The sequence below is a fragment of the Zootermopsis nevadensis genome, unplaced genomic scaffold (assembly GCF_977971745.1).
Source record: "Zootermopsis nevadensis isolate Lab colony 2312 unplaced genomic scaffold, Znev_1.0 Znev_ptg000021l, whole genome shotgun sequence".
NCBI classification, from domain to species: domain Eukaryota; kingdom Metazoa; phylum Arthropoda; class Insecta; order Blattodea; family Termopsidae; genus Zootermopsis; species Zootermopsis nevadensis.
Window position 1 is genome coordinate 13,692,424 of NW_028259153.1, and position 26,840 is coordinate 13,719,263.

General features: G+C 36.8%; 1 protein-coding gene and 1 long non-coding RNA gene across 2 annotated transcripts; one reads left to right on the top strand and one right to left on the bottom strand.

Moving 5' to 3' along the window:
• The first annotated feature begins 55 nt into the window (after positions 1-55).
• Positions 56-3,126, top strand: LOC110831641 (uncharacterized). Its single transcript, XR_015536066.1, has 3 exons — positions 56-187; positions 292-387; positions 2,162-3,126. It is a non-coding gene; the product is annotated as an uncharacterized LOC110831641 (long non-coding RNA).
• On the bottom strand, positions 1,510-26,736 carry LOC110831615 (uncharacterized). The gene is made up of 11 exons (XM_022067816.2): positions 26,401-26,736; positions 22,606-22,707; positions 20,707-20,996; positions 18,610-18,940; positions 16,622-17,366; positions 13,919-14,150; positions 13,080-13,288; positions 12,062-12,209; positions 10,877-11,081; positions 9,005-9,315; positions 1,510-7,809 (listed from the first exon to the last, which is right to left on the bottom strand). Exons 1-11 carry the CDS (start codon positions 26,616-26,618, stop codon positions 6,365-6,367), a joined length of 4,236 nt encoding a protein of 1,411 aa, XP_021923508.1. The 5' UTR covers positions 26,619-26,736; the 3' UTR covers positions 1,510-6,364.
• Positions 26,737-26,840: the final 104 nt, after the last annotated feature.

Sequence of the window (26,840 nt, forward strand, 5' to 3'; positions counted from 1 at the left end):
ATAACGTCGGCAATCAATACATGCTGCCACCCCCTGAATTGACTTCCACGCAAAGATAAACAATCACTGAGAATAAAAAACCTGTGACTAAATACAGAATTACTTTCAATTTGTTCTCCGTGGAAGGCTGTGTTTACAGTATAGGCTTTCAGTAATGATCGACTTTAGAATGAAAAGAGACTGCTCCGTAACAATTATTGTTTTAATTTAATGTATAATTAATGTCCTCATGTATTTTAGAAGTGGGAAAAAATATACATATTACTAAAGCAATCTTATTTGGTTCTTTAGCATACAAATGGGCGCCAGCAAGACTCCATGGCTCTAGCCACTCCAGTAATATTGCTTGATCCTGAACTAGCAGTCTTGAGGAGTTTTACAATGGCAGTATGTACAAAAGTTGTCATGCAGCCTTTTTAGATACTAAGAATATACTTTCGTGCTGCCCTCACATCCAAATATAAGAAACTTAAGAAGAGCTAACTTGTTCTATGCTTCTTTTACACCAAACAGGCCCATACAACAAAAAAGTTTGGGAAATATTACTGTATGAATTTATTTCATTTACAGTTTAATGACACTTTCAGTATCTCAGACAATATAGTATCAAATTACTTTATGACAAAGGTGTTAGTTGAAAGGTCCCACCCTTGGTGTTTGAGTGTTTAAAATTTGGCATATGATGCCACCTTTATGACTTTTATCAATGCTATAAGAACTTTGGACATTTCTCCAGCTCTACAACAAATTGTTTTTCTCTCCCAAATGGGAGGAATCTGAATTCACATTGGGACAGGAAATGAATATAAACTTTTGGTTGGAAGACTATGGCATAAATGTTAGGACAATGTAATATTGGAGCTAAGGGAAATAGGTTGTAAGGATGGAAATGGATTTCAATTCAGCTTTTATGAGCAGAGTAATAACCTTTGGATCCCAGAACTCCTCAATAACCACAATTAACATCAACTGCTGCAGGCAGATTCTCTATGATATGTTACTTAAATTACTAGTTTCTTTCTTAACTGGCACATATTTATTTAGGTAGATGGTTACTTAATGTTAGTTAAGGTATTAAATGGTAGGAGTCATGAGAACAAATTCCTTCACACTGCAGCCTCAACATGCTGGTGATGAGGGTGGTGACAGATGAGTATGAAATATTGATGGAATTATGCGTGGTAGGGAAGACCAAAGTTCTCATTGAAAAACCTGCCCAATTCCACTTGGCTTACTACAAATTATCATGGACTGCCTGGGATTGAACCTGGGTCTCAATGACGCAAAGCAAGTGACTGTGCTCTATGGTACACCCTCAAGCAGTCAGTTTAGTAGTTAGGGAGTGATTATTTTGTAACCACTTAGATATTCGATATCTTTGAACACTTAATTTCAGCAAGTATTCACTTCCAGCCAACATTTTTTAATATAAACCTAACATGTTTACCTTTACACAATTTATATTGTGTATTAAAGCATTCTGGGTAACAAAATCACAATCACAAAATATTCTGCATAACACAATAATTTATTTATAGTATTACTATAGCACCTACAGTTTGTAATCTCAAAAATATATAGAAAGAAAGATTATCACAACATACACAGTGTGGCTTAAAGGGCACATATCACAGGTAGTTCACTTGGAAGAATTTTCTAGCTATTGTGATTTGTACTGAAGACAATTATGCTGAAGAAGGGCTGTCCATACAAGTACCCTTTAAGCACACACTGCAGCATGAAATGCTCACATAAGTCATTGCCAGTAGAAGGCATTGACTTCTCAAGTCACTTCATGCAACCAAATTTCAAGAACATGACTTCACTCTGCATTTTGACACTCAACTGTCTGATCATGATCCTGTAGCCCTTGCATTAACTTCTACAAATGTGAACTTAAAGCATTAGAACAGTGATTCCCAAAATATTCCAGAGATACAAGTCTCTAAGGTCAGGTTTTCCATTAAAATTACATATTTGAAAGACATAATATTGTCTATTCTCACATGCATCACTTCACACACTTGGAAAACATGAAACAAAACTTGAAGCTTTCATGGCAACTGAACTCAATAAAATCTGGAAAATTTCTTCAATTTTATTTCCTTTCTCTTTATATTTTGCACATCATCCATAATTTGTTCTTTTTTGTATCTTTCAGTTTGTGGTTCCAACAGTAATCTGGGGAAGGTCTGCAGCAAAAAATGTGATGAATTTTTTAAAAATTCTGTCTGGTCTATAAGTTGTGTCAAGAAAAGTCTATCTGCTGGGAACTGTATTCCAGTCATCCAGCCTGTAACCAGCTATATTACTGAATGACTAAACTAGTTCACAATTTTTAAACATTTCTACTTGTACAATAACGCATATTATCATTCCAAGCAAAAGAAGCTAGTAGGTTTTGTGTAATAATCGTTGTTATTCTTCTTTCAACTACTAAAACAGAAGCTAACAATTTTTCAACAAGTGACACTATTCTGTAACTGCAAGAATCATTTTTTTTACCTGAGTAATATGAGCTCTAGTACATGAAAAAGAATATCCTATTAGGATCTGCTGTTTCAGGAATTTATACTACCACTTCTAAGTTTAAAGTGTACATACCTAACATGTTTCACCCTATTATTAATGTTTGTACAACAAATTATTAAACAAATAGAGAATTTCCGTGTTGATCTGCAGATATGATATGCTAATGTATGAACAAGATGGCAAAAACAAAGATGACTGTACAAACTCATTTTTCTGTAAGTATGCAAGGTCCTTTTCTCCTATATATAATATATGAAAACTGAAAAGTATGGCACAAGAAAGTTGTAAATCCATGAAAACTATAATGTAAATAAAACATTTTGTTGCTGGTTCATTCAACAAACAAATGGAACAAAATTTACATGAATTCAGTCTTACATAGCATCTTCAAATGTGGTTTTAACAAAAATTTGTACAAATTATTCACTTTATACTTGTTTATAAAAGATACTGGCATGCTCTTCTTTCCTTCAAATGTAATTCACTTACATATAGCTGGTTTATGTATAAAAAAGTGTATACAATATTATTGTAACAATGAAACACCTGGAAATTAAAAACAGATAAACATTTCAAATTGATTGTTCACAAGTATATACTGTTTTCAAATTCCTGATTTACAGCTTATTATTATTACCGCTGGCATCTAATGAAGATGGAGCTATTCTGTTTTAAAAATATTCATAACTTATAGTTGGGCTGCATGATCATGTTCCAACAGTTTAGTTAGTCTTGACACTCATAATATATATTTAAATATATGTGTAATATCTGATAACTATTGTATTAAAATGTCACAGCTAGATAATAATATGCATGAAAACTTGTATGAACAAAAGAACATAAAATATACCTCACTAACAACTTCATTTATACAATATCTGCAAAAAAGTTAAGCATTAAATACTTTTTGGCACACAAGCATGTTGTACATATGCAAATATCCTGATGACATTAGAGTAAAGAATAAAAATAAAAATATTTACTGGAATATGGAAAAACTTTTGGTTTTTAATGACTATCAATAGACAGTGAGTACCATATTGTTTGAAGTGCTGAGTGAAAACAGAAATACCTGTCACAAAAAGAGGGGGAAGGGGACAGTTTTAATTCAGTAGTTTTGGTGTAAAATAAGTATGAATAATGAATATACAATTAGCATCATGTGTTGAGATTGCAGTGTCTTTGCAGTCACGGAACAATTCTTCAACTTTTCATGAACTCACAGGCTACAATGAAACTAACTGAAGGTTTATGATTTCCCAAATGCACACTTGTGATTTTTCATATCTCACTGGCCTTGAAGTTTATTTATTGCTGATGTAAATGTTGCAGTCAGAAAATTAAAATTCAATATCCATAATTAAATGTGTAATCCCACTGGTTTAATTATTTGATAGGCCATTTACTGTACTTCAAAACTCTCTTTTGGGTACTATGTCCTACCATCATTCATACAATGTAAAATTATATCTTAAATTAATCTTGTATGTGTATCATATCAATCTTTATCACACAAGAAAAGATGACTTAAACCCCTGTATTATAGGGTTGCTGGTCAGATTTTAACTCCATGGTCAACAGTTTAGCAGTATGCTACTGTAACACACAACCATGTGGACTTCATATAGGACACAGTACAAAGACAAAAAAGGTTAATTTTCAAATCTTGAAATCTGCTTAATTAAACAGCAAATATAAATGCACTACTTCAAAGTGATTAACACCATATAAAGTCACGATTTTTTCCTTATATATCGTCAAATATTCAACATATTGAAAAAGTTTCAAATAAAAGTTTTAAACATCAGATATATATTTGATGTCATGTGTAAATTGTCAGTACAAAGAGTCATTTCTGAGAAAATCAGTCTGAGTTTAATATAAAGTAGCCTTTTTATTTGAACAATATGAAAAATAATTATATTAATTTCACAACTTTTAGTGTAGACCAGATGTTTTTTACAGTTAGCTAACTGCTTGCTCTATATTAAAAATGTGCTTTGTGTGGCTGATTAATTTAGTTCTGTTTTATTAACTTTCTGGCATGGTTATGAAATACACATTGTTTTATAAGTTTTAAAAGTTTGTAGGATTTCCTTTCAATGTTACAAGCAAAAATATTATTAATATTTTTAAGTGTTCTTTTCATAAGTGAATATGTACAGAGGAAGCCATGCTCATCTGTCCATCCATGTTTCATCTCTGAAATTACTGAATGGAATTTGGCACTGGGGAGATCCATGCTAATGGCAGTCATGTAATTTTAATTTTTCTCAATATCATACCAATATAACTGCTACTTCACACAATGCTCAAATTGAAGTTACTCATTTTCTCACAAAGTGACTCACTGTACAAAAAACTGGACCATGACATAAAATACAGACATCATAAATATTTACAACTTCTGTTTGAAACATTTTTGAATATGGCAAATATTTAATGAAGTATGAGGAAATATAATTACTGACTTGTGTAGTTTGTTATGTCGGGTGATTCACTCTGCAACAACAAAATTATTCTTGTAACAATTAAACATCAGCACCAATGAGGTATGCAGAACATTCACAGATACATTTTGAAAATATAACTACTCAATTGGAGTTCCGTCACTCCACTCTTCGTTTGTCACAGTTTCACTAGGAACAAACATGGAACAATTTGATGTAACTCAGAAGCCTGTGGAACTAGATAACATTCATAACTATAAACAAACTATAAGAACTAAGTGTGTAATATGTATTAATGACAAGATGAGTCAGTTAAATTACAGTATTTGGATCAATACTAAACCAAAAATTCAAAAGAAAACTTCAGTATAAAAGAGGTCATTTAAAGTAAAGGTTACTTTAAAGTTCCAGAACGGACATGGCTGTTACTGAACTTGCAAAAGTTAATTCATCTAGCCAACTCAGACACCAACAATTTTGAATATATTTTTAACTTTAACAAATATATATTAATACAGTATCAAAATCTACATATTTGACATACATTTAATGTTGCTTCCATGAATTAAGTTTCTCTGATGCAAAAACAACTGCAACACCTGAAATGGCACAGTACCCACTTTAAAATCCTGGAACAATGTACAGTGGTGCCAAGGACTAGGAAGGAAGCAGATGTATCATTGTAGGGTTTGGAAGGAACAGAGGTCCTTCTTCAGTCCTGATACTATTACAGACATGAACGCTACAGACAGTGACTGACCAATTTTCAAGAAATTCAGTGTGAAGGTCATCATATTAGAGAATATCCCATCTTCATTCTTTTTAACACTCTGTTATAAATAATTCCAAAATTCAACCCATACAAACTTGTAATATAAGAACAATACTTTTGCTATTAAAGAAGCATTCAGTGTACCGTCCAGACAGTGGTATGTGCAGAATTTGGGCTACATCTGTTCCTTAGACAGAAGCAAGACAAAGGCATTCCTGTAAAGCTTGCAATGTTCCAGGACAAATACTGACATCACTACAATTCTTTGGCATTAATTTGTAGATGAGGAATACTTACACTATAACATTAAAACATTACACAAGTAATAATGACGATGATGATAATGATAAGGGTGGTGGTAGCAGCAGTAATGGTGATGGTAATGGTAATACTTAAAATTAAGAAACAGCAACAATCTGTCTGATGATGAACACATAACAGTATGGAAGCATGTCCAATAACATTAATAATGAATGCACTCTTTTAAAAACATTTATGCCACACTTAATGCAAACTTGTCATCAGTTATTAAATTTAAATTCCATATGCAAGAAATGTTAAAAATTTTAATTAATGATCAATATGAACATGAGTAGTTCCAGCTGCCTTAGTAGTACCCTGAGTAGTGATGGTATGCAGAGGGAGATGTAGAGGCTATGTGGGATGTTCGATGGTATGGAGAAGGTGACAGAGGGTAGGTCTGATAGCTGGGATGAGGAGGAGGAGACAATATACGGCCTGGGTCCACCAGTCCCTGGTTATTGACTGTGGACATTCGATTCATCTCTGGGACAACATGGTTGGGTGTGCCTGGTGGGGCAGGGGAAGGGGTCATGGCACGGGGCGCAGGCAGCTGATGATGGGGGTGATGAGGGTGATGACGTGACAGGTCCAGGCTCACAACACGCAGCACCTCAGAGTGTGAGTAGGGGGGAGGAGGTGGGGGAGAAGTGTATCCATTACCAGCCCGACCAGTCATGCTGAGGTCAACACTCTGTCGCTCTGGACCTCCTGCTGCCATATCATACAGCACACTTGTGTGATGGTAGCGTGAAACGGTTTGAGAACCAAAGTTCCCATGGTGATAACTGCGTGCAGACATATCAAGGCCCTGCAGCTCTGTGGAGCCCACCAGGATTGGCTCAAAACCTGGACGAAGTTCTTCCAACACCTCATATTGCTTGTATGCCAGGTCAAGTGTTAACCCTGCCTTCTCCTTGAGACCCAAACTTAGGTTCTGTGCCCCTTCCCCTTCATCACTAGACAGGTTGTCTGTGGGCACCTGATGGTGCAGCTCATAATGAGGACTGTAGCCCTCCATGTGACCACCTCGCTGATTGTCAGGTGACATCTCCTCAGAGTGATGCATGTAACCAGTGGGATGAGGTGTCTCAGCTGGGGAGATAAGGTCCTCCTGATGATGCATGCTGTAATGCATGCGTGGTGGCGATGTATAGCCCTCCAGGTGTTGCAAGTGTCCTGAAGGGGAACCCTCCTGTGGGTCAGGGGTTGTAGCAGGAGACTGCAGTGTGTAACTGTCCATGTGGTCAGTGGAAGGAGATGGTGAGGGTGCCAGATGCCCATTCACTAAGTGATGTGGGTACAAGGGCTCACTGTTCTGTTTGTCATTTGCTGTAATCACTGTGGGAGAAGTCACAACCCCTGACATATCTATGTCACGTTCAGCTGCATCTAGGGCTGCCTCCACTAACAAACTTGCATTAGATGATGACTCAGGCCGTCGGTATATAGGTGGAGGTGTCTTTCGGCATTCTGGCTCTGCTACACTCATAGTTACATCCTCATCTGGTCCCTTCCCCCCATCCAGTTCATACAGAGGGCTCTTCTCAGGCAATGGTCTGGGGGCTTCCAAGGGTGTGGGATCTCCCAACCACTTCTTACTACCCTTGCTCATCACTACCTTTCCAGGGGGTGGTGTGATGTAAGCTTCCAATGTCGGGGGCTGCTGCCCTGTGTGTTCATTGGGTTGAGGTGGAGGAGGTGGTGTTAGCTGGGGAGGATCATCTTTCACACCCCTGTTATCATCTTGACCTGAAATGATACATCAAAATGTGTCACATTGAGGGTTTACACTATACAGTTCAGAAACTGTACAACGAATAAATTACACTGACAGATGTTATGTGGGAAAGTAATAATTTGAAAATATAAAGCAAAAAAAGAACAAAAATATGGACATTCCATTTACTACAATAAAGATTAGAATATATAGAACAATGACTGCATGGTATGGCTGTAATGAGTGATCTTACACCAGAAGAACATAAATTACAAGTGCAGTTATGAGGAAGACAAAAAGTGTATACAAAAGTCAGGTGAAAAACACTGTACTGACAATTTTGAAGGTGATGGGAAGATGACATTAAAATGAATCCAGAAAAATAAGTTACTTGGTTTTGGACACAAAATGTCATCACTTGAGGCATAAACTATACCCTAAAGAATGAGGAACATCAGATACTTGAACAATCCATATAAAATTTGAGGTTTTCACAGCGGTGAGTATGAAGATTTCTGTCTTCTGGGTTGTTGCGCTGTGTAGTCTGGTCGATGTTAACCAACGTTTCAGAGGTCATACTGCCTCCATCATCAGGGCGATGAGGCAGTATAACCTCTGAAATGTTGGTTAACATCGACCAGACTACACTGCGCAACAACCCAGAAGACAGAAATCTTCAATCCATATAAACATTCTTGCATTCAAATGAAATGCTAAACAGTTTAAAACCTTAAGTGCAAGCTTGTTTGTGTTGCATGTTCTCCATAAATTACATTATGATCCTACTGTGAGACCTTGTCACACTTTTGATGGAATTTTTGAAATAAATTTTCATTTTGCAAATAATACAGACAATTTAAAAAAGAAGAAATACAGCAAAATGACAGGTATATTTTGTTCTAAGTCCCATTTCAATTCAATTGGTAGTTTAGAAGTTACACAGATTTAAATTAATGACAAACAGTGTTCAGTCATAGTGTAATTGTTTAAGCATTCACGAAGTAGGATCCAGTGCAGAAGAAAGAAGAAACCACAGAGGCTGAGAATGATAAGGAGGAGCAGGAAGGGAACAAGAAGGCAATAATAATTAAAGAAGAATGAGAGGGATAAGAATAGAAAAAGTAAGAGGAGAGAAGGCAAGAGAGAATAAAATGTGGAGGGGGTAAAAATGGAGGAGAAGGATACTATCAACGAACTGTATAAATGTTGTATACTACCCCTACTGACCACTGTTGCATTCAGTTGTGGAGCTGGTGCCTGAGACATCAGCTTTAACACTGGATGCTGAACTACTCTCATCCAGTGATAGCAAACTGCTGCTGTTGTTGTCTGTTGAGTTACGTCTCTCCTTGTCAAACCGCGGTGTCTTCCCACGTCCAGGTTCTTCAACAATACCACCAGAATAAGCATCAAATGTGTAAGCGACTGAACGTTCAATAACAGGCATCGTCTCTTCAGAGAAACTGTGCACCTTCTTATAGTGGAACTGGAGGCACTGTTTGGTCGTGAATGCTGCCACACACCCATTCTCCTTACATCTGTAATAAATTAACTCTTATCATACTTTTTTTCTACAGTTACATTATAACAAAACCTCCACAAAGAAAATCTTACAAATTATATTAACCCCTCTCCTTATAACAAGATCATAAGGCTGAGTGGCTAACTATCTTGAATGTGGCTTTTCAAGGCTTCCTCAGTCCCTCCAAGTAACTACAGGGATAGTACTTTAAAACAGGACATGACTGTTTGCTTCCACATTCTTCTCACTACATCATTCACTACAAATCATTTGTGTTGGAATATGAAGCCTGACTTGTAAGACAAGATATATCCATTATAGCCATCAAGGTTAACTAATCACTACTCATGAGAGCTGAGATTCTCATAGATGCAATAATGTTGAAAGACAGTAAGTTTCTCAACACTGGTATCTACCTAGAAGTCCACATGGCATTAAAACACAGAAGATCAGCATCAACATCACCACTTTAGATTTATGGTATCTACTGCATGCTACAAAGCACGTTAGCTTCAAAGTAAACACAGAAGAAACTAGATACAAATCCATGTCTTGTCACCAGCATAAAGAATGGAATTATTATATATAATGGTAGGTAATACATCCTTTGAAAATGTGCCAAAGTTCGAACATTCAGGAAAAACTATAACAAATCAAAATGGCATTCATGAAGAAACCAAGAATACATTAATTTCAGGGAATGCTTCTTAACATGGAGTTCAGAACCATTGTTATTCCCTTCTGCCACGCATGAAAAATTTTGGTTTGAAAGCCTGAAGAGAAGACATTAACGTAGATGGGAGGACAATTATAAATGGATCTTAGGGAAATATAGTGGGAAGAAATGGACTGAATACATCTGGCTTATGCTTAGGCACTTGTGATGAATGCTTATGAACATGGTAATGAACCTTCTCAAAGGTAGGGAGTTCCTTGAGTAGCTGAATATAATGTCAACTTCTGAAGAAGGACTATAGTTCATGGAGTTAGTTTAATTTGTCATATGGAGAATCTTATTATCTACATTTTGAAGCAATTGTGTATAAATATTTTCCATTTCACATCATCAATTAAAACATACAATGTCACAAAAACAAAGTCACTGCACAATTAAATGGCTACCGTATGAATAACAACAGGCTGTTAAATGCCAACAATGTTCTTAGTTTATTTAATGATGCTTTTCAACTGCATTTCATAGATTATACAGTGAATGATAGGCTGGAAAGGCTATTGATTGAAAGGAAGCGGTGAGAGACTATTTTAAATGATTACACTAGCATTTCCTTGGAGAAAATGGGGAAAATCACAACAAACCTCAGTCAGGATAGTTGGTTTCCAATTCAACAAACAAAATCTGAACTTCTAAATGACATAAGTGCCAGCCACTCAACTGTAACATTGAGTACCCTCAGTAGGACAATATTTAACTTAATATAGAGGAAACAGTGCATAGGGATGTGAAGTGACCTGAAATAGTGCAGTTGAGATTCCAGTAGCAGGCATGGTTCCATAATGGAACGTTGTTTAGCTACTAACTGCCCTAAACACGGACTTAGTTACAATGTTGCACTCACTTGAAAGGCTTGACGCCGGAATGTGTCAACATGTGTATCTTAAGATTTGACTTATTTTGGAACATCTTGCCACAGCGATCACAGGTGCAGGCTCCCACAATATCCTTGTGATGCACCTCCTTCATGTGGCGCTGCAAGGCAGCTCGAGAACCAAGAAGCTTGAGACAAATCTTGCACTGGAACTCTCGAAGAACCTCTGCCATGTCTGACAAACAAAACAACACCTTCCTGCTGTATCAGACCCAAGTAAGCAAAAACAAGACTATGTTTAGGGAATGACAGTTTCATGAACAATGAATAGATGGTGATGACCTATTAAGTATTAAAATTAACTTTGATGTGTTCTCCTAAAGCTCCTGCCACATATTTGTATTAGAAATAAAACACCAAACAAAGAATTCTTGCATAACTCATAAAGCCTACTTTCCTTCTGCACAGACTTCAAGTCCCAGAAATCTTGTTAATGTTATAGGTAAAGCAATGTTTATAATCCAACAATAAAATAGAAAATAACTCATAAGTTAGTATGTTACGCATAAGTGATAATGTTGTATGTTGCTGTCATTATTACTATAACATTATTAGTGGTAGCAGTAATAGTATGTTATCTGTGAGAAGAATTTAGTTCTAGAGATTTTATATGAATTAAATTTGTTGCTATGTTTGTAACTGTACAGATATAAACATTATTCCATACATAATTTGTAAGAATAGTTATAATCTATCTTCATACAACATTTCATATTTCTAGCTTCTGTGGTTCATTAATTACTGTTGTAAAACTGAATTTTTTTTGAAAATGTTGCATAATTGCAATTGGTTTTTCATTCTATAAAAACTTATTTTAACATGCGTATTTTCCAAAGATCTCAATAAAATCTTCTTGGGCAATCAGGTGCATCAACTGGTTACATGAAGCAACCAACGTTTCAGGAACCAACACCATCCCCATCCACAGTCGTTTCCAATATATACCTGCCTGGGACTAATCCTCATGGCTGGACCCTAGCCAATCAGAGCTGGTGGGCAGAGTCAAGTGCTCGTGCTGTGTTGCCCTGCTTTCCTATTGGTGTTTTTGCTCATAATAAGCTCGTCTCTTTCTCTGTTATTCAGTCTGAACACTATTACAAAAACAGGCCCTTCTATGTTTTATGCAGTTATTTTAGATGTAAGGATAGGACTTACCACTATGCATGCGTTTGATGTGGACTTTTAGTTTCTGAGGTTGACAAAACTTTCTCCCACAGAAATCACATAGCGGTCGTGTACGCTGTGGATTTGATGCACAGCCATATGTACGATGCATCTCCAGGTAGTTAAGACGCAGGAAGAACTGGGCAGGCAAAAAGAGCATTACAGCTCATGGCATAAAGTAAGGTACACAGTTCAACACTGATTCCTAACAGTCAACAATGGTAATTCAATGTATTAGTCAGTTTTTCATACATAAACTTAATTCCACACGCTACTTAACAAAATCCAGTGATCCTTTATCTTGTCTAATCTATACAGTGACATAAATATAAAGAAGAGTTTAACATGCCAAAACAATGCAAAAAGTTCATATGAACATGGGCTCAGAAAAACCTCCTTTTCAAATGACAGCCTTCTTTTCTTCTCAAAATTATTGACACATTTTCATACTTTCATTGCTTCTCCTCCATGCTAGGGGAAATGCTGGACAAGGAAGAGAGGAAGCATGGTGAAAACTAAAGTTTATTCATTCCAAGAAATATCAAATATACATGTCTTTTAAGGAAATGGGAATGGAAACAAAAAGGAGTCCAAATTTTGTGTGACAATGCGAACACCTACTATTAAATTTCCACTCTAAACATGGATGTGAAGGAACAAACGTATTCCACCATGTTGGCAATTTTGGGAAGAAAGGGAAGGCTGTAACTCAATAAGGAAGCTTTTCCCGACTCATGTTCATAACACTTTTTTAATTGTTTTAGAATTCACCCTTACACATTTCTTCCAGACATATATGTCACATAATGTATATTCCCACAAAATACAAAGATTCCCTTTAATAAATAGTTTAAAGCAAACAACTTTTTTATTTGTACTGTCAGAATCAAATAAGTGACTTAAATACTCCTGTTAGGAGGAAAGGGTAATTTTTATCTCACATAACAGAGCTTAAATTGCTGAAATGACACTGGTATGTCCCTACAGAACACACAGATATTAAACTAACCTTTTTGCAGTACTGGCACTGGTATGCACCCTTGCCATCATGCAGCTCAGCTGCATGTTTCATGATATTCTCCTTGCCCAGAACAGCCGTGCCACAAACCTTGCAGTGGTACTTGCGAATTGTGAGGCTGAAGTTGGGATCGTGGAACACAGTGCAGTGCATGCGATAGTATAGTGGGTGTGAAAAACGTAGATTGCAACCCCCACAGTCTGAAACAGGTGCAGTACTCTAAGTCTTGCTCAGTGACACTGCAGTAATCAAATGACTGATGACTGACTGATCTACCAAATGAGTAACTGACTGACTTATTAATTTGAGCATCTAACTGACCTACCAAACAATCAACTAAGTGGTGATCCATTTTGCAAAGACTACAACAGTTCTTCAAATTCATAATTAAATTTCTGACAGCAATACACCTCTGCTGGTACAAGCAAAAAAGTTACATCTTACACATTTTCCTGTCACTTTTTCGTAACACTTTTTTGCGGAATGACCCTTCAATATAGACATATTTACGTCAAAATATTAAAATATGTTATGGTTCTGGGCAGTGGGACATAGTTACATATATTGTACCACCATGGATCTGAACATAAATATGATAAATATCTTTGTGGCCTACCAATCAGCCTCCCTACTAGCCACTTAACTAACTGAATACAATATTCAAATGACAGATTACTCGAATAACTAATTACTTTTACTAAAAAACTCACTAACAGATTACCAAAATACTTAACTTCTTTTAAAGCATAGGCTGGGGCACCAGACATGGCAATGACAAACGGAAGCATAAAACAACTGGCAGAGTTGGTCAGAAAGTTCTAGTGACCTACTTGTCTTCTCCATCTTCTTCTTAGACCAACTGGTGGCTGTATCATCTGACCAATACAGCAGCTCTTCTCCCTCTATAATTTCTGTGACAGTCACAAAATACAGCTCTCCATGCCGCACAACAGGTGCCAGGTTACGCTGCTCCCGTGCTGGGGCAGGCCGAACATACCGTAACCAGTTGGAACCATCAGGATCAAATGTGCTCAGGTACTGCCGATCCTTGTCAGTAAAAACCTGCACACACATGAAGACTTATGCACTTCTCTCCATAAAACAGAGCAAATTAGTAGGAGTAAGAGAGTTCACAGAACAGGCCTGAAAAATGCAGCTGCAGGCTGTGTCACTCTTAGACACCAGAAAATATAAACTTTTTTTATCAGTACTTATGAAAATAACAATAAAGTTTTAATAATTCTTAGGGATATAATTTCAAAACAAAAGATCAAAAATGTTGTTTGTTGGTCTTGCAGTCCCTTTCCATGTTTGTTATTGCTAGGGTAAATTTAAATATTTTAAATTAGAAAAATTATTTCATAAATTAACAAAGTAAATGTAAAAGTTCCAATAAATTACATTATATGTAATTAAATTTACATAATGCTCTATTAAACCAGATAATAACTTATTTTTCCTAGAGCTTCATGAAATATACACCATATAAAAATCATAAAATAATAAAAAGTTACATATCTTCAAGAGATCTAGATTTTTTATAGTGAGTTCATTTTTGTATGGAGAATGATTTTATTAAGCATGACTTGGACTTAAAAAAGTGATCAGAATATACAGTCCAATACAGACTGAAATTAAGTTCTGCTGAATTTCCTCTGTGATTTATGCAGCTCATTTACTGAAATATAAGATGATCCCCCTCTAAAGGTTACAGTCATATAAAACAAATTTTCTCTAGTTTTAATGAATCTGAAATGACATTACAGGCTGGATGACTGGGGCTCGTTCCCAGACAGGGGTAGGGGATTTTTCCTCCAGCCTGTGTCCAGACTGGCTATGGGGCCCACCCAGCCTCCTATCCAATGGGTACCAGAGTCCTTTCCCAGGGGTAAAGAGCGGCCAGGGCGTGATGCTAACCACTAACCCCCATCTAGTGCCGAGGTCAAGAATCAGTAGGATCTATACCTCCTCTCCCCCCGAGCGACCTACATGGTGTAGTGGGACTGTTTTACTTTACTTTTTACTTTCACCTACTCCTGCCTGACTATGGATAAGAATGATACTTTTACTATAAACACTACTACTCTGTAATATAAGTAACATAAACATTTACTTTAATGAAGTATTTTATTTGTTCGCATTTATACGACAAAATCTCCTTTTCTCAGATGCTATATTAAGAAGATATCATCATATAATTAGGTAAATATCGTACGAGGTGCGATCAAAAGGTTTCCAGACTGCGCGTATAAAAACCCGTACACTTATCTCAGGTATTAAATTCATCCATCACCCTCGAAGTAGTTCCCCTGGGAGTGAACACAACGATCCCAGCGCCGCTGCCAAGCCTGGAAGCATCCCTGGAAATCTTTCTTTGTCAGCCTGTCAAGCACCATCTGCGATTCTGCCTGAATCTCTTCTATCGTCTCAAATCTCCTTCCCTTTAGCTGAATTTTCATCTTTGGGAAGAGGAAGAAGTCACACGGAGCTTAGAAAGGAAGTTGGGGTCGGTTCTTGCAAGATCTTTGAGCTCCTGACAAACGAGAAGTCGATTCTGCTTCTGGTCCTCAGACAGGATGCGTCGCATGTGGAGTTCTTCCTTTAGAATCAGCTGACAGGTCCCACAGCCTATCCCAACAATGTCGCACAAGTCGTTGATGGTACGACGTCGATCTTCGTGAATGGCCTGCCGAATCTTCGTAATATTTTCGGGCGTTGTGCTCGAAGATGGTCATCCAGAACGCTCGTCATCATCGACAGAGGTTCGGCCATTTTTAAAACGTAAATGCCACACAAAAGTTTGTGCACGACCCATTGCGGACTCCCCAAATGCTTGCTTTAGCATTTCATAGGTTTCCGTAGCCGTTTTGGCGAGTCTTTGGCAAAATTTGATTTGTTCATGAAAATCTGCCATTCCGAAATAGCAGGAGGGTCGGTGTAATGCACTACCAAAACGCCCGTAACTAAGAAACAAATGCTAATTCGATGTTGCCGGCTGGCACACTGATTCACTATGAATGTAGGCCGCACCCCCTAGCGGCAGAAGCTCGTACTACATCCGGTTCGCCCTCCATTGACACAGTCTTGAAACTTTCCGATCGCACCTCGTACATTAAAGAGATTACAATGAGTTGGACATGTAGCTAAAATGGGTAGACAGGTATACACATATTACTTCAATGGGAAACCATCTTAGAAAGTAGCTACTTGGAAGCCCAAGAAGGAGAAGATAAACAGATCAAAAATATATAACTTCAAATGAATTGCCTCAAAATTATGTAATTTGCAGGAGGTGCTATTAAAAGTGTCAAATTACTGAGTTGTATTACCAGATAGTTAAATACGTAGTTACATAAATGTACAAAAACCTAGTTTTAAATCTAAAGTATAGGAAAAAGAAAAGACTCATACTTGCCAAAACATCTCTAAAATGAGCATGGCAAAAACATACTTGTTCTTTACATGAATATATCTTTACACTTTAAAAATATTCTGGATAACCCTGTAGGACTTAAAATGCTCCGCAGGCTCACCTCCCATATGTCCTTCATGTTAAAGTCATCAGGAATGTCCATCTCCTTGATTGGCTGCCCCACAAGTGGCCCAAACTGTGTGTACTGCCTCAGATGGCAGCGTGTCACAACACTGAGCCCATGGGCTGGATCACACACCTGTAATTCCAGACCTACAGGCAGTGATGCCTCAGCAAAACAAAGCCTCTGTTCAGATGTGCCCATTGAGAACAGCTTCACATCAGTGGTGCACTCTGAGCTGTCGGTGCTGTCTCCCTTTAAGTTAGAATGACCTAAGTCTGGAATGCTATCACCTTGTGTCTCTTCCAAGAATGTTCTGTCATCATACTTGTTCAATCCACCAATTTCCCCACTGTTTACAGAAATCACACCATTCGTTGAGTCACTCTGAGCATTTGAATGTTTTTCTGGGGTCCCTTCCCCATCACAACTTAGTGGCTTAGTCCGAACCTGTTTCTTTTCACTCTGCCACTGTCCAAATATCACAGCATCACCAATGATTATCGCAGGATTACGGAGTGGACACGCATCCTGTACATGTCTCAAATTGCAGTCACAACACAGCTTAATACGGATGGCAACTCGCTGTTGTGGCTGGGGAAGCTGCAGCTCATCACTGCAATTTGGTCCCTGATCCCCTGATGACACATCAGCCTGCTCTCTGCTCTCTGTCTCTGGCATCACCTCTTTGGACTCATCCTGTGGGATCCCGTCTTGTGGTGCCTTGCGGATATCATGGTGTTTTCTGAAACAATGTTACATTTTATAGGTTCAGAACTGAATGCAGGAAGACTCTGAATTTGAGGCCAGGCATATGATCCATCAGTACTGTGATTTACAGGCATGTCAGCTGCACTGCCTATTTGTGATAATCCACAACAAGAGTAGATGGATATACTCTACAGACCATCAATACGACACAGATATCAGACAAAAAATTATATATATTTCATTTCATTCAATGGATGCAAAACTTGATCTATCATCTTGAGGGAAAAACACAAACTGAGAGAAGAAATTTCCAAGGACAATACTTAGATCTAAATAATAAAAATGTCAATGCTCAAATGTGAAGTACTTACAACTCACAAAAGCTATCTTTAGAATATGATAATGGAGTAGAAGAAAAGCATTTATTATCAAGGCAACAATATCATAACATGTTGCACAGGTGTGTCAGCATCAGTTGAAGAAAAAACATTCATAAAAAGGACAGCATAAGTTGTGCAATACACATTTACACACGTAAGAAAGATACATTTGCAGACAGTGAAATTATGACATTGATATTAAGTAAATATAGTAATTGCATGACACATGAGATGTATGTATTCCAAAAATGAACACTATATATTTTAAAATTCCATTATCAATAGATTTAATTCATACTTATATGCCCACTTCATATTCCAAGGGAAGAACTGTAAGAAAATCTAGAAACGAACTATACAAGTAAAAGCAGAAACATTATGGTGATTAGATCAATGTGATTTATACAGGCAGGACACTCAGCAAGCAATATAAGACAGATGAGAAATGCATATAAGATTTCTGTCAAGGCAGCTAATGATGAGAGTTCCTTGACCAAATAAAGCAACAAGGGGATGAGAAGCATTCCATAATGAGCAGCTTCATAATTTGTATGCTATGCATAAAATTGTTAGTGTGACAACATCAGAAAGAATGTGATGGATGGAACATGCAGAACAACATGCATGAGGAAAGTAAAAGAAAAAGAAAAAAGTTAAATGATGTAATGATATGGATACACAAAATGAATGGGAGAACACAGATTGCCAAAATAATTAATCTACTTGAAAACATGAGGACAGCAAAAAGGAAACACCAAAAATGATTTAATATGAAAAAGTCACAACACAACAGAAGAATAAAATTTGGAATACTTATCCGTTATACATTACAAGAATTGGGAAACAATTAAAATCCACAGATGAAGGGGAAAAAAGACTAACGTTACAGGGACTCACTTCTTTGTACTATGTTCCCCACGTTTGTGCTTCTTCCGCTTGTGTTTTGTGCTACTTCTGACATCTATGCTTGGCTCCTGAGCATTGTGACTTCTCTTCTTCTTGCGTCTCTTGAGCTTGACACGCTCCCCAACCTCGATGTGCACCTGCTCCAGGGACATGCCCACACTTTCCAGGCCTGCCACTACGACAGCCTCATCACAGCAGTCTACTTTAACAGATGACTTCTTGGGGTCACCAACGTCCTCATCTACCGGCTCCTCCTTCTGTTTTTCGACAGGGGGATGCTCCACTGGGACCTCCTCACTTACAGGTTCTTTCTCTTCCTCACCTACAGCACCAGGTTACATAATGTCTCCAGCCTATGCACAGTAAACTCTCAATTATCCAAGTTACATTGTCTGTAATGTGTTTAACAAGAGAGAAAAGGAATATGTCAATGAAATAGACATACTTTCCAAATATGTTCCTTTACAATTTTGCATACATCACTCACTTAGATGCTCATTTACTCAAGATAGTGCTAATCAACAACAAAAATATATAACACTCCTTAAGAGACACAATTTTATGTCATGTAGCAACTGTCTGAACGGTAATTAATTTTTAAAATGGCAAACTTCTGGGATGTAGTACCATGCAGTCAGGTAGATGTTTACCAACATTTCAGAGATCCTCACCACTGCCATCATCAGGCAATTACCCTGATGATGGAGGCAGCAAGGATCTCTGAAACAATGGTAAACGTTTACCACACTACCTGGTACTACAATCCAAAAGACAGCCATCTTTGTTTAAACTGCTGTAAGAACCTCAAATCCTATTAATTTTTTAATTTCTGAGGATAATGTTAAAGTTCTATTAGCACAGACACAAAGGTTTAAGGCAATAGTTTCTCACCATATACACATGGGTTCAATAACAGGGTAGTCTATATGGGATCTTGTGATGCACAAAGAGGACGCGTGCTCGCCACTAGACTCAAGGTTTGTGGGTTCAAACCTGGCTGAGGTCGATGCATTTTTAAGGGTGATAAGAATCCATAGCACAACTTCCTTCAGAGGGGAAGTAAAGCCGGCAGTCCCGTATAATATATTTATGGCATGTAAAAGAACCTTAAGAGCATAAAAAAGATGTTTCATAAGCAAAATTCAGCAGCCACTTCTCATCCAATTCTCTCCTGATTCACTACTAGATGGCTCTAACAGACAAATAAGGATTGAGTAGAAATTGTGCAGAAGCAGTGAACTTGTCACTCACTACTCATAAATGCACACTTCCAAGACAAAGAAACCTCCCACATGGGAGGAGACCAAGGCTCAGCTTCGGGCTGTTGTGCCATAGTCAGTCAGTCAGATGCACAAAGAGGCACAGTATTTTCTGAGTACTTCAGGTTTCCCAATCATTCCACCAATGCTCCATGCTTGTCTATTACTGCCCCCATTGTGTGTGACAGGCCTAACTATGCCAGTTATGTTCGACAATAAGAATTCATTCCACTTGAGAAAAAGACATCCTTGTACTTTGACTGTTGAAAGACAACTGACAGACTGGCACAAGCAGGTTACAACATGAGGTGACCTGCATGGGCTCTTGTATAGTCACAGTGATATTTTGTTTTCATTAATCCAATAGAACAGTGCTGAACTGCAACCATAAAAAAATTAATGTGGGTTGTGTGACTTTTCAATCACTGTTATAAAGTAGAAATGCCAGCCACTATACAATGACATTTGGATTTATTACTCTAGTGCTGATGAGAATGAAAATAGACAAAACCTGTAGATTTTAAATTTATTTAATGCAAATTTAACAAAGAAACATAAACCTGTAAACAACATGAAGTGACTATTTTCCAAAGATGGAATTTTAAACAGGACATAAATTGTAATATATCTGTGATTAAGAAAATAACTGAAAGATGGAAGTGGGAAACTTGGTGGTTCTAAAATAAATACATTTAAATATGCGTGTGAAGCTTTTAACTACTGTACCTCCATGTAGTTATAACTAATTCTAAGATGATTCATATTTCCTCAAAATTTCCAAGAAACATGTCTGCATATTCACCAATTAAACACAAAGCAAATGACCAACCTGGCACCACCTCGGTCTTTAAATGCTCATCCGTAGTGATGATGCCTGCAGCATCCACTTCCTCAATGACAATACTGCTATCTGTTACCGTGATGAGTGCCTGTCCTTTTGAGTTCTCGTCTTTCTTAAATTGCTTTCGTTCTGTAACCATGTTGCGTGCACTTCGACGGACATGGATTCGCACAGGAATATTTTGTTTGCGAGGACTGCGACGCAATGGGCCATCTGCTGCTGTGCCAGATGGTCGCCATTCCCCATCATCGCTGATTTCATGCTGCACTGAGCTCGTGCTGCAACACAAATGTGATAAGTCCCGAATGAAAACGTATAATTTCCAAACAAGCATCACCACATTGTAAAAACCTAATAATTGAAATATATGAAAATTAAATTTTTTATATGCTTGTAAACCTCTGCCTTTCATAACACATTGCTGAAGAGAATATTTGGACCTAAGGGACATAAAGTGACACAAAAGGAGAGGCTTCATAATTTGTTATATTGAAGCATTCTGACCGTATTTTATATTGCTCAACTTCATATCAGTTTCATCAACACAATTTCATTATAAATGTAAAACTTCTTATATTTGTTACTCAATATTATTTTATATTTATAAACATAGCCGATCATGTGCTTATTCTGTTAAAATTTTTGCTATCTGGTACATAATTGTATTCTTGATTATATGCATTTTGAGTTCCTAAAACTACATTAAAATTCTATACTACATATAAACATGTACCAAATAGTACAAATATTAACTTGTAACATATGGACCTATTCTGAATAAGTATATACAATAGAACCCCTCAAGTTGGACATCCCTATATCCTTGACACCCCTTTATATTGGACACTTTTAACTGGAACTGGCAAATATCCTATAATTTTACATGTCCATAATACCCTATATCTTGGACACCCCTTTATCCTGGAACTTGAACACCCCTTTCGTTGTAAGTTGGACAGGTTCATGCACTTAGCTTCAATGCTTTCAGGGAAACATTTTCAGTTACATATTTTGTTATTTTGAATTTCTGACTGATGAATGCCTCCTCTCTTGAGGATTGTCTTATGGACATTGAACCCATTATTGGAATGCATTGCAAGTGTTTCACTATTCTTTTGCTGAACCCTTTACTGGACTACAGTTTTGCAGAAGACACAGTTTTAACTCCATCAGTACTGTGTTTGCAGTTGAGTTCAGACTGTGTTAACAGAAATGGAATTTTTCTTTTTGCAATGGGGAAGCGAAAATTGGTGGAATTAACTTTAGAAAATGTTATTGAGACTGGGGTGTAATGTGCAATGCATGGGAGTGGGCTACAAAAGATTATTATTAATACTATTGTCATTAATTCTTAATTCAAGTAAGCCTATAGTAATTAGTGTATGTAAGTAAATAGATTATATTGTCATTAGACCACAATCTGATTTTTCTCTTTCCCTCTATCTTGGACACCTCTGTAAGTTCGACACATTCGTGGAACCCCAAGTGTCCAGCTTAGAGAGATTTTACTGTATAATGATATATGTGAGTGAAAAGAAAAAAATTGTTAGAAAATTTTAATGAATGAGACTGCTTAGAAGACAGGTATAACTGAACTAATAATTTTTAAATTAATCTTACACAATTAACCTACAGTGAACAAATTCATTTTTAGTTTAATGCAATAAAATTCATCATTACTTCCACTAGGGAGTCACAAGGTAGTAACAACAATGTGAATGTGGGTACAAGATATGAAAGAGAGAAGGGAAGTAGTGGACACAGATACAAAGAGGCCAGAGAAGACTGAAGAAAACACAGTCACATGAGAACCACTGCGGTGGGAACTTCAGTGCCTGAAGTATATTTGCAAACAAAGTATATTCATTGTTCACTTATTCACTATACCTGTCATTTGTGTCCTCTTCAAACTCCCTCACTGGTGCACTATCATCCTTGTCGTCATCTTTCTTATCTGCATCATCAGACTTTGGGAGCACTGTACCCTTTCTGCAAATATAGTAAAGCATTCTCATACTCCTTATGACACATAAAATTGTCCCAGGATAAAGATACCAATCTTATACCTATAATGTCTTGAAACATTATGTACAAGTACAGCAAGTTATCTCCTTTATTCCTGAAGAAATAGCCCTCAGTACCCACTGGACAGGAGACTGGGTAGACCCAAAACAGGTCTGAACATGGTGAAAAAGAGAAGAATCTCTGTTCCTGCTGTGAATTGAACTCTGGTGACCCAACCCACAGTCAGTCATTTTACTGACTGAACTATTCCAACTCACAGTAACATATATAAGATGTACTTCAAACAAATGTTCATTTATGGAGCTGAAACGAGAAATCAAACAGAATAAAAGCAAACTATAAGAGATGAATATGAAACTTTTAAGATGTACACCAGAGAAAAAGAAACAGATTTATAAATGAAATTGAGAGGAATTTAAAAATGCTTAAAGTGGTGAGAGGTGAAAAGAGTACAGTCATTTAGATAGGTCAAATGAATGTATTGAAACATAATAATCAGAAAGATTCAATAATTACAAATGAAACAGCTCATAGATGAAACAGATATCATATTCATATTTTCTGTAATTACTCTTAAATCAGTAGATCAGAAAGAAAAATTAAAATGTATCTTGAAGAAATTGTGTGTGAGGATGCAGACTGAATTTGTCTTGGTCCAGTGTGTTCCATTAGTCAGGGAGTTTCTGTAACTAGATGAGTGACTACTAGCTCTCAAAAAGGATACTGCTCCATGGAATTAATTATAAGTAAATAAGTTACAAGGATTCTTTCTAAATCAACTATGGATAAAATATGACTATCACTAACAGTCACTGGATTAAATCAACACTAACAATTTAAATTGAAACAGTCAGTTAACAGTGTTTCAAACCATCTGACTGCTTAGTTATTTACTACCCACCTACTGAGACAGACTGTAACTAACTAACTAGATGGCTTACTGAATCCGAAGGTTCATCACCGAATTAGCCAAAGACCTCCACCAGACCCTGTCCTAGGCGACAGACTGAAACATCAGCTGTAAATCCAGAAATTTTCCTTGTACCAATGTACATGATATACCTTAATTTTTCCAAGTATCAGGTGGTTCTAAATTATCAGTATATTTTGCTAATATGCAAGGGTTAACAATGCTGACATAAACACAGATACAATCTTTGGTGAAACATACTGTCTGCATTTTTAAGACTGAAGTGGTGATGCTGGAAAATGGAACATTGTGACTTCAGCCCTGAAGATTGAGAGAGCATGTTTTTCCAATGTTAGCAGCTATTGATGCACCTACATGGTGCCATAACCCAGAAAAACAACATCATCATTGCAAATATTTATTCTTTAAATTTTACTCTCAAACAAGTGACTTTAAGGTCCATATTCTGTGTACTTCTTGATATATCCTGTAGTTTAGAAATGTCATGGTAAGCGAATCTTGCACAGTGACAACAAAATGGGAAGAAGCTCCAATTCAGTGAAAATTGTGAACTATCACCCTTACATAAGTACTCAGTAAACTGCTAGAAATAACACTTGCTTGACAATTATTTCTTAATGCAAAACTCCATTGAAAAAAAAAATTAGGCAGAAAAAAGTTTGTTTCTCTTTTTTCTAACAAACAATCAAGTACACCTAGACAGGTGACATGACTATTATGCATTCAAGCTGAAATACAAAATGCTTTTGCTAAAGCGGACTACCTGGCATATTACTGGTACTGATCTAGGGCAGACAACTTCAATCACCCCAGGCACACAGACCACTGATGGGTCCACAATTTGGCCTATTAACAAACAATGGAATAAAACTACAAGGTTAGCTGTTGGGCAAACTCACAGAATACAGAATGAGCCATTTACGTTGCAACCTAACAATCACATACTACACTACAGAAATGAAATCAGAAGCAGGCCCAACCCCATGTAATGGACTATCCCAACCTCCAGTGACACTAAAATCAAGGTCATCCTGGTTCCTAGGCTGCTGATCAAGCCAGCTGTGCAAAAGCTGTGAACATTCATGTGTTTTTCGTAAGTATAATGTGTCTTCGTTTAGGAATGTTACTTTATACAGAAATTGTTTGCTCATGAAGCATTTAGCAATTGTATCCTGACACAGAAGCACAGAATTAGACAACAATATACCAGCTGGTAACAAAATTTCAAGTGGACGCTTGTCTTCAAGAAGGTGACAGACATTTTCAGCATATGCTGTACAGATGTCCTGTAAGTTCTTTCTAACAAATAGAATCTAAATATCTCATTTGCTCTGTTATACTTAGATGTCACCAAAAGCTTACAAGCATTGTTGTAGTTAGGGTCACACTTTAATAGTATAATTGTTTTCAATTTGGCAGAACTAAAATTAAAAGTATGTTAAAATGCTAAAAACATTGAAAGAAGCAAAGTCGATAAATTTATCACAGGTTTTAAGTTTGTCTGCCTTCAGATTCAAATAGTGGCATAATTTCCAGTAAATATGAAACAATCATAATAAAAACTAAGAAATTACAGGTATAAATATCAAGTACCAGTCAGAAAGCTTTCACTATTGGCTAGTAAGATATTCTATGGACCTGGAAAGCTATGGCTGTGGATACATGACAGCATATTTATTTTCAATAACTAGAACATGTTCTTCAAAACCCTCTTGAAACCCAGATTACATAAATGTCTACAAAAAAAATTCTAAATACAACATTACAATGACATGGCATTTAAACACATTTTAAATTGTTATAAATATATATCAAGTGATGCATTTTATTTATAAAGCAATGAGATAAATAAGCAATACATTAACTGATAATTGAAGAAAAAATTAATTTATTTATTTATCATGTTAGTAACTCAGACTATATAGTGATGGATGATTAAGTAATAACAAATTCGAAAGGGTGTGAAAGGAAATGGTCGTGGCCTGATTTAAGGTAGGTGCTATCATGGCATTTTCTTGGATGGACTGAGAAAAACCACAAAAAATCCATCATGACAACCCATCTCCAGCCGAGATATGAACCTCAACCCTTCAGAGTACTAAGCAGTAATGCCAACTATTCCATCGCGAAGTCCGGTACAAAACTTCTGAACGCCTAGAATATGTGTAATTGGATAACACGGCAAGTCAAACTTTCTTAAGATAGTGTAATAAAAAACATGAACAGCTGAATGCTCCATTATAGTTTACGTCCAAATTTCGCACAGAAAGTTGATGAAAATACGCCTGGGTAAATCAGGTGTCAATAAAAAATAATCACAAATCGACCGCAAGCAAACTGAGAATAACATCAACAAAATGTTGGTAAATAATCTTAAAATCTTGCATACCGTGCAGTGTTGAATATTTATCTAAAGTATATAAAATCATGCATACAAACAAAACTGTTTACACTGTAAACAGATTCGTTTGTATGCATGATCTTATATAGTTTAGTAAATAATTTTAATCAAATGTTTTATAAACATTTCTAGCAGACGACAGTATTGATGTACAGCAGAAAATGGCGGGAAATCTATTGATCGTTAATGTCTACTTGCAGCATCCCAATAGCTCTAATCCCTAAACCACACCCCCAACCCTCCGCTGTACAACCCTAGCCCAAAATTATTATTCCATTCAACAATGGTTTCGGGATAAATAAGCAACTTATGCTATTTTCCTTACACCGACTGAGGCTCTGCAAGATCCAATAAATACGCAACAAAATCCACATCACTATGGTAGTCTAATCTCTTCTTCAATATAATCCACCTCCTAGCGTTACAAGCACCAATATATATATTGTTGAAGATTCGCTTATCATTCGAGTTTCGTTTAACTGTCTTTGGTTTCCATCCAGTTCTTCCTATGGATCTGCTGTCTCTTGTACTTTTTTTGGGCATCACTACATTCTAATGTATCCAATCTCGCACAAAAACTTTATAATCTGCTATAATATCCTATCCTCTTTATGTCCTGCCCTCCGTACTTATCGATCTGCAACATGGCGAATGAGCGACAAGTAGCAGACGATTCTATTTACATCTAAAAGGGCGGGAAATTTGACGTCCGTGAATTTTCGTTAGTAGTCGGCAACAAATGGCGGGACAGCGAAAGCAGATATT